The sequence below is a fragment of the Abramis brama genome, assembly GCF_963993115.1.
Source record: "Abramis brama genome assembly, chromosome: 1".
Taxonomy (NCBI): Eukaryota; Metazoa; Chordata; class Actinopteri; order Cypriniformes; family Leuciscidae; genus Abramis; species Abramis brama.
In genome coordinates this window covers 52035869-52044788 of record NC_139963.1, presented here as the reverse complement: position 1 = coordinate 52044788, position 8920 = coordinate 52035869, and the positions used below count along the sequence as shown (strand labels likewise).

The 8920-nt window shown below is 36.7% G+C and overlaps 1 protein-coding gene across 3 annotated transcripts; it reads right to left on the bottom strand.

The window, feature by feature from the left end:
* Nucleotides 1–464: 464 nt before the first annotated feature.
* LOC311087316 (H-2 class I histocompatibility antigen, Q9 alpha chain-like) lies at nucleotides 465–7870 on the bottom strand. 3 transcript variants are annotated; one of them, XM_084120639.1, is made up of 9 exons: nucleotides 7696–7867; nucleotides 6671–6943; nucleotides 6293–6580; nucleotides 5936–6217; nucleotides 5668–5793; nucleotides 5228–5278; nucleotides 3967–4014; nucleotides 2560–2639; nucleotides 465–1471 (listed from the first exon to the last, which is right to left on the bottom strand). In XM_084120639.1, the coding sequence occupies exons 1-8, from the start codon at nucleotides 7784–7786 to the stop codon at nucleotides 2569–2571; spliced, it is 1230 nt and encodes a 409-aa protein (XP_083976765.1). In that variant the 5' UTR covers nucleotides 7787–7867; the 3' UTR covers nucleotides 465–1471; nucleotides 2560–2568. The 3 variants fall into 3 exon arrangements, with proteins under 3 accessions (XP_083976765.1, XP_083976766.1, XP_083976764.1); XM_084120638.1 differs by lacking the exons at nucleotides 465–1471; nucleotides 2560–2639 and having other exon boundaries at nucleotides 3224–4014; nucleotides 7696–7868; XM_084120640.1 differs by lacking the exons at nucleotides 465–1471; nucleotides 2560–2639; nucleotides 5936–6217 and having other exon boundaries at nucleotides 3221–4014; nucleotides 7696–7870.
* Nucleotides 7871–8920: the final 1050 nt, after the last annotated feature.

The window sequence follows — 8920 nt, the reverse complement described above, 5'->3', positions numbered from 1 at the left end:
TGGGTAGTTGCGCCCCTGGGCATTTGTATAATAAAGACACTCATTGTGAAATACACAGAACATAGAATTCACTTTCAGATATTTAAATTTGTGTATATAAAATTTAACTAGGATAAGGATGCTATTAACCAAAAAAACGTCTTTGTTGCTCTCCATAACGAGTCCATAAATAATGTCCTTGTGAGAGAAGACTTTGAGATGAGGAACCTTTGGGTAAAGCCAATCATGAATATCAAGCCTTAAAGCCTACATACATACAATGAAAAGGCAGTGCTACATCTCTGCTTTAATTTAATAAACACACAGACTTTTAGGTTTAACTCTGTGAACTCTCACTTGTTTACTATCAGTCACAGTTTAGGTGCATTACCGCCACCTACTAGTTAGGATTGTGGGTCAAGAGGGCATCACCCATTAACATTATACTATTCCTATATATACACACTTTTATAAAACGGTTACTCCATAAATATATTCATTTTAATATTTATTTTATTCATAAAATAAACACCAGCAACAAAAAATATAACATTATAACACATTTATTCCTCCGCCAAGCAATGTAGTTCCTAAGAGGTTGCTAAGCAACACATGCAGCAACAAAGAGTCACAAACGGCAGCTGCGCAGTAACACTAATGTAATGCGGTCACAGGTGTGTGTTTGTTGAGTCATTTACAACAGCCTCGAACGCGGCTCAACTGATCTCAAGATCAGATATTAGGATGAGATCTACTGATGTCCTGGAGGGAACTGATTTACCTAATGTGTCAAATTTAACCAAAAATGTAACCACTCAAAAAGGGGCAACTTTGACAAGCTATAATAAATGATCTGGGAGTATTTTGAGCTTAAATTTCACAGACACAGTCTGGGCATGCCATAGATTTCTATCTTGTGAAAAGGGGCATAATATGTCACCTTTAACAAGTTAGTCAACATGTAGCGCTGACAAACATGCAGACCTTAAACATACAAAATGTGTCTATATAACAGCAGGCCTAATACAAAAATTCTTCCTTCTCCCTCTGTTTTCCAAATCATCCAAATGATCCGGTATCTCACAAACTCGTCTCTTTAGCGTCTCCAGTTTGTCAGCATCTTCCACTGCGGAAATTCAGTTCTCAGTTTCAGTGATTAGTTTTTCATGGTCATCAAGTTTTCTGTTATCTTGATGCACAAGTAGTGACAGCAGCTTTTCATGACCTTTCATCTATCAGTTTTGAAACGTTATCTGTGATTCCTGTGATAACCTGGCGCAGGGCGGGGTCAGAAACATTAGCGTTAGCATCCAGGAGTCTAGACTCATAGAAAATAGTGCAGCAAGCATTGAAGACAAAAAATGGGCTCCTCTGTTCCTCTGTACAGCTCTCTAAGCCGTCATAATACTGATAGTGTTGATATATTTCAACCAGTATCACATCTCTCTATACCAGGGCTTGATCTGTTGCAGTGTTGATTGTGGTGGGAGTCCTGAAACACAGACATAAACAGCTACATCATGACCATTGAAATCTATGGACCCTTCTGTGCACTTGATGCGATATCACACAATTTAATTTAAAGATAATAAATAACACATTCATAACAGTTTCTACAATATTTACTTTACATATTTATTACATTTAATTAAAATGTAAATATTTCCTAAATTTGTGTTAGATCACTGAACTCTGCAATCCAGGAACAGGATTGGTCACACTTAACTTAACTGGTCACACAGAATCAAGCATTTAGCAGACCTGGGGCATGTTCAAGTTCAAAACAGTGCGCAACGTTTTGCTACGGTTTCCGGGTTGAACGTCATGTTTCCTGGAAACGGCGTGCACCGGTGTGCAACAGGGTTTGAGATACGTTTTCTCTTGTTTGGTGGGTGTGTCAGAACTGCAGTCCAATCAGCAACAACATGTATATAAAGCACGTGGTATTAAAGTGAACTCGCACAATGGGTTCAAGGAAAGTATTAAATTTAAAAATGTGTTCGATGCAGCTCGGTATACGCAACAACTGAGGATATTAGAAGACATGTTTGTCGAAAGTTTTATTGTAAAAAATATAGGATATCAACAAAATGATGTAGTTGTTTATATTTTTAGCTTCATTGCAAGTGTATTGGTATAGAAATAAACAATGGTAATTAAGTGCTTTTCCTAAAAATGAGAAAGAAAATACAGGGTATTAAAACAGTATGAACTACAAATAAAGTCAGTATGTGAGGCTAAATAGATGTGTTTTAGTCTGAATTAGGTAAGATGTGTGCTTCAGTTTCAGTTTCAGCAATCCCTTCACTCGATTGGGATGTTCTCTTTTGTTCTGGGTGGCAAGTGCAGTTACTGTAACATCGGGCATATTTTGTAGTATTAAACACATATTTATACCGACTTCATCAGGCTCAGAAAATTCTTCACAAAGAACACAAAGAATGGCCTTCTCAGCTGCCATAGTTGCAACTCTTGCGTCATCAGAACAGTGTGTTCAACGCATCACCGTTTCTGTTTAAAAAACGTTGTGCAACGTTTTGTCGGGGCTGAACGCAGCCCTGTGGTATAAAATAAAGTTACCTCATTAGTTCACATCTCAAGCGTCTTTGGCACATCCTTAGATGAACTGTCACTGGTTATCTCCAGTTTTGTGAGATCCCCTATCAAATGGAGATGCAAAAAACAAAAACAACAAAATTTGGCCACTGAACATATTAATCAAAATTAATACACACATTTATAGAAACTTTGAGAAGCAGAAAAGCAGCATGTGTGTCAAACAAAGCTGAATACCGATGAGGCTCTGCTCGTTCTTGCTGTGTGTGTGATGAGATTCATGATGAGGCCAGTTATGACTCCAGGCATTTAGCGATGCTTTATTAAAAAAGCAACCCCAAATCCAGAAAAGATGGGGCATTTTGTTAAAATGCAATAAAATCAAGAATCTGTGATTTGCCAACCAGAGACGATCAATATCAAAATGTGATTATATTTACAAAAACACACTTAAAGGTGGGGTATGTGATTCTCTTTTTTGGCAATTTTTTCAAAATCACTTGAAATCCTATTCCTAACCCACTTACAGCCACTGAGTTAGAAGCACTGAAATGAAAATTAAGCAATTTAATCATCTGTGGAATGGGCAGGACTCGAAAAACTCCAGCCAATCATTTCCAAGACCACCTAGAATCATTGGACAGTAAGAGCATCAATCAAACGGTTGTACCATACCCCCTCCCCTCACCCGCGTGACCCCTTCGTCCATATTCTTCGAATGGGTGGAGTCAAAGGAAAGAAGGTAGGACCATTTGAGTTGTGTATTTTCAAAATCTGCCGGCCGTTTTGCAAATCACATACCCCACCTTTAAGTTGGTCAGTGAAAACTTTGGAAATATTTTCTTTGTACTGTAGTCAGTTAAATAAAGGTGAAAGAGTATTAGCAAATTGGGTTTGTATGTGAATAATGGCGCTTTTCCACTACACAGTACCAGCTCGGCTCGACTCGGCTCTGTTTGGTTTTCCACTGTGTAAAAGTTGTACCTGTACCTGCTTCCAGTTACTTTTTTTCGTACCACCTCCGGCGAGGTTCTAAGCGGGCTGAGGCGAGCTGAGGCGATACTAAAATGTGACGTGAAAACACGGCAGACTGCTGATTGGTCAAAGAGAATCATCACTATTCACTGCGTCATCATTGCACGCGCCAGACGGAGTATCCTGAATAAAAAACAGCAAAAACAAAAACAAAAACATCCAAAAACTGCATACACTCGATTTCCTCCATTGTCCTGTGTGTGTGGGTAGCGGGTGTGTCTCGCGTAAAAGATTAAGTCACGGCAGTTTCCTGCGGCGTCGCTATGACGACCAGGTACTATTGTGGAGGTACTATCTGCAATGGAAAACGGAGCGAAAAGCGAGCCGAGCCGAGGCGAGGCGAGTCGAGTCGAGCTGGTACTGGTAATGGAAAAGCGCCATAAGAGGCATATTCACCAGATTCAGCTGGATCGCTGTTCTCACGTCCTGTTGTTGTCATAAGACCTGTAACACACAGATATTCAAGTTTAGCCATTCATCCCGCATCAGAGATTTTGAACTGTGACACTGACATAATTTGTTGCAAAGGACACCATGAACAAAGATGATCAGATGATATAGTTTTAACACCATAAAGTAGAAAAAATCACTAATCTTATCACTGACCAAAATTAATTGGATATTGATACATTTTAACCAATATTATTTTGCTGGCACATCAGACAATCTGAATTTAGATTTTTAAACACATTGCAAGATTATTATTATTATTTTTTTTTTTTTCAGAAAGACTTCAAGAATCATCATTGGAATTTCAACAATGGTGACATACTTCATGCTGCAATGCATGCTGGGAGTCACGAGTTTTATATTATAATGCTCCTAGGATGCATTGTGGCATGAAGTATGTCACCATTGTTAAGATTCATATGCTTATTCTGTATGTCAGTGTATTAAAAAATAAAAACTATAAGAATGTCTGATCTGTCCCAACAAAATATTGTTACTGAAAAACTATTAATATCAAATAGTTTTTGTTATTACTACTTTTGATCATTTATGAGATTAACCAGTTTTTTTCTGTATGATAACTAAACCTTTTTCATTTTAAACAAATTATGTGCTTTAGCAAAATACTGTTTTAAAGACCACAAACTCACATAAAAAGCCAAGAGTCAAACTGACCAAGTAATGGAAACACTGATCATCATAATGGCGACCAAACATTTCCAATAAAACATCAACATCTAAATCTCTGTTAATTCTCAAAAAGACCTGTAGATGAATGACAGAAATAAAGTCAATCTGGTTTGTAATAAGATAGATTTAATATCTTCTTTTATCTTCAGTTGATTTAATCTTAGGCTGTGTCTGGAAGTCAGTTGTAGTTCTTGTGTTTCTCTTTTCTTCTGTGATTCTGCTCGTTATCATCTGGTGTCTTCAATGTAGGCAATAAAAAATAGTGTTCTTTTTTTTAAAAGTGTTCATTTATCTTTCATATCTGTCTCTTATTCAGAATTTTTTGTTTAACTTTTAGTAATTTGCAGTTACTCATTTTAAATGGTTTACTTTTAATGAATTCATTTGATCTCATTTCTTATTTGTTGAATTAAAGGCATGTTCTGAGTCAGATGAGTTGGTATCTGTTTGACTGTGTCATTGTGTCAAAGTCAAAATAAACTGCATAAGAGTGAACAGATTTTTGGATTAGAAGTACCTTTGCTTAGAAGATCATCTTCAGACTCTCGTTCGTTTCTGCTTCTGAGAACTAAACAGCATGACAGATAAATACATTTTTGAATATTCTTTGCACTGATGATGAATGTAATATATAAAATATCTAAAACAAGTCCATATTCTGATCTTATATTTGTCCAAGCTTATTTAAGTCAAATAGTATAAAATGCCCATGAGAAGGACACAATACTAGAAATGTACAAATTAAGACATGACCATCAATCAATTAAATACTCAGTGGGCCAACAGGGTCACAATGAGCAGTTAAATATCTGTGTTGCATCCTCCATCCTTTTTTTTCAGTGTCAAATCTCTATTTTTGGCCATTTTACCAGTAGAAAAGAAATTAAGTATTATTCCTTTACTACACAAAGCCAAAAACAGTAATGCATGGATCATCATTATTCCATCACTACTCACCAACAATCTTTTTTTTCTTTAAGATGCAACTAATTAAAGCAACAACTGTCAGCATAAGCCCAGCACCAATCACAACTCCACTGAAACTTATGGTCTTCTGTGGCTGGGGGTCACTGTATTTTCGATCTATACAAATGTGAAAAGTTGAAAAATAGTATTTAATCAATAAGGATATCACAAACAAAAACAATATAAGTTTTCAATTATTTTTTGTTTCAATAGCCTATCAGGTGATATTTATGTCTCAATGTGTGACTGCTTTCATTACCCAAATGAAAAATAATTGGTTCTATGATGCTCTTGTGGGACACAAAACAATCATATTCATCTCTTTCCTCCTCCTTGATCTCCACACTCTTCCTCAGCTGATAGGATCCATCATGGTTTGGTCTGATTCCTGTGGATTCAATCTGATCTTCAGGCAGAGATGTGCGATATTTCCTAATGGTCAACATCACGTCTTTGGGGTAGAAGCCGGTGGCCACACAGGTCAGTTTCAGCTTGGTTGTGTCCTTGGACTTTTTAGCAAAAACGTGATCCTTCGGAGGAGCTGAAATTGGAATCAGTCAGGTCTCTCTCTATAACCGCTGCAGATATGGTATCAAATACAAACACAGTTACTCACAAGTTTTTCTGAGCTCCTCGTCTCCATATTCTCTGAATTTGTTGAGCCACTCCACACACTCTTTCTCCAGGTAGTCTTTGGTGTTTTGGTTTAGGATCGGCATATTGTCCCATTTTCTCTTGGTTGGTAGAGCTGCGTCAACTGGAGCGACCCATTGAGCCTCTTTATCATCAAACGACAGGAAGTCCTCTCCATCATAACTGAACTCATAAATGCCTTTGAGAAACTTCACTTCATCTCCCTGCTGCTCAATTTCACAACCAGTTCTCCACTGAAGAACATGAAGATCTGAAATGGCCAGAAAAAAAAGTATGTTAGATGATAATAAATCAAATGATCATGTGTATAAGCAGGTTAAACGGTATTAATGTTTCTCACCTGATTCATTGTGTCTCATGCGGTCCATCAGAGTCTGGACGCTTACATTAAACCACAGTTCTTTGCTCTTTCTCGTCTGAGTGCCTTTTTCCCAGTAATCCTCCTGCATTTTCTCTTTCAACCAGTGCTGTTTGGGAATCTTTCTCTTTTCTTTACTATTGTAATAGTCAATCTGTCTGTCGTCTAGCAGACCCATAGCAGTGAATTCATAGATGCCCGGCAGATTCACAGGTTTGGACAAACCAGTGTAAATGTAATACAGAGAGTGTCTCTCTGCAATGAAACGCAATAACAATAAGGAAATTACTGTTCACTTCAGTTAGGGCTGAGCGATAAAACGATAATGATAATTATAGCAATATAATTTGTTCTCGATTATATCAAGAGTTCAATAAATGTTCGATAATGTTTATGCGCCAAAAGCGGAACGAAACTCATTTGAACCGCAGTCTTGATATAATATCCCCCATTAGCACATGCAGAAACTAAGAAATTAATTTTCCAATAAAGATATTTATTTTGTTAAGGAAAAATGACAAATGTTTGAATGTTCTACCTCAGATTTGTGAAATGTTCACCCATTTGGCAAGTGTTTGTCATGATACTAAATCGATTACAAATATATATAAAGCAAGGCCTACAATTCTCTGAGGGACACATTAGACAAAATCCCAAATTTTAAACAATCCTAATGGGATCAAACAAGATCCTGTTGGACAAACAAAAATTAAATATTTTTTTTCAGATTATTTTGTCAGCACGATAATTCAGTAGGACTTCAATCTTTAGATAAATTAAAGGCTGCTAAAAAGTAATCCTGTTGAACCTATACATTTGCATTTTAAGTTGACAAAACTTGAATGTTTTAGTCATAAATATGTACATACTTTTATATTTCATATACAATGTTAGTATAAGTTTATACTCAAATTTCAGTTCTGTCGTTACAGAGGTCAGGAAGTCTGACAGGAAGCGTGCACGTGTTACTTTGACTTTGGTTATCTGAGTAAAAATTAATCATTTACCTGCTTGAAGTGAAGATAAAGTCTCAGCAAGAAGCAAAACACAAAGCACAGAGAAGATTTTCGAAACTCGTGACCATAATTGAAAAGCCATGTGTGCTCTTTACTGATGTCTACTACACATTTCTTCCTCTTTACATACCGGTATTTCCTTCCTTTTTCAAAGGTTAAACAGAGAGAACAGAAAGATGACGTCATCCGCATCTGGGCAATAAAATACGGACAAAACTGACGTCAGTAATTTACTGTTAATTGTACGGTTCTTTACTGTAATCTACAACTGTTTTTAACTTACAGTTTATTACTATTAAGATACATTTTGTGGGTGTTTTTTTTTATCTTACACCTTTAATCATTTCAACCCTACGCTACAAAGAGTAAAAGTAACACTGACACAGTGTTGCAATGAGATAATATATTAATATGTAAGTGATTTGTTGATCATTAGTGATGGACATCTGCTGTGTAGAATCACTGAAGGAAACAGGGAACAACAAGAACAGAAAAAAAGAGACAACAACTACACTGTAAAACCCAACAAGTTAAGCTAACTCATTTCATTTGAGGAAACCGATTGCCTTAATTCAATTAAGTTTATAAAAAACAATAGTTATGAGTACTCTGAACTTATTTTAATCGAGTCCACTAAAACAGTAATACAAAGTCAAATTCAATAAGTTAAGCTAACTTATTACATTTGAGGACACCGATTGCCTTAATTCATTGTAAAACCCAACAAGTTAAGCTAACTCATTTCATTTGAGGAAACCGATTGCCTCAATTCAATTAAAGGAACACTTCGACTTTTTGGGACTTTAGCTTATTCACCGTATCCCCCAGAGTTAGATAAGTCCATACATACCTTTTTCATCTCCGTGCATGCTGTAAGTCTGTTTGACGCACCCACCGCTAGCTTAGCTTAGCACAAAGACTGGATGTAAATGGCTACAGCTAGCATACTAATCCCAATAAGTGACAAAATAACGCCAACATTTTCCTATTTACATGTTGTGATTTGTATAGTCACAGTGTGTACAAATAACAAGGTCATATGAGACACAGACATTTTTTTAAACATTTAAATACTAGGAACTATTTTCTCAGTTAGGCGAAGCACTGCTACTTGGGCGGAGTGATTAGCGCAGCACCCGAGAAGCGCCGTGGTGAGGAGCAGAGAGTTCGCTCAGAGTTGGAGTAATAGAGTCAGCAATTACTAGATAGTAAATGC

Bases quoted from the DNA above. Each gene is read 5' to 3' on its own strand.
- LOC311087316 (XM_084120638.1), bottom strand. From the start codon at position 7,786: ATGGCTTTTCAATTATGGTCACGAGTTTCGAAAATCTTCTCTGTGCTT. The intron at 5,794-5,935 runs GTAATGAAAGCA...ACATTTGTATAG, and splicing joins ACCAATTATTTTTCATTTGG to ATCGAAAATACAGTGACCCC. The intron at 5,279-5,667 runs GTGAGTAGTGAT...CATGCTGTTTAG, and splicing joins AAAGAAAAAAAAGATTGTTG to TTCTCAGAAGCAGAAACGAA.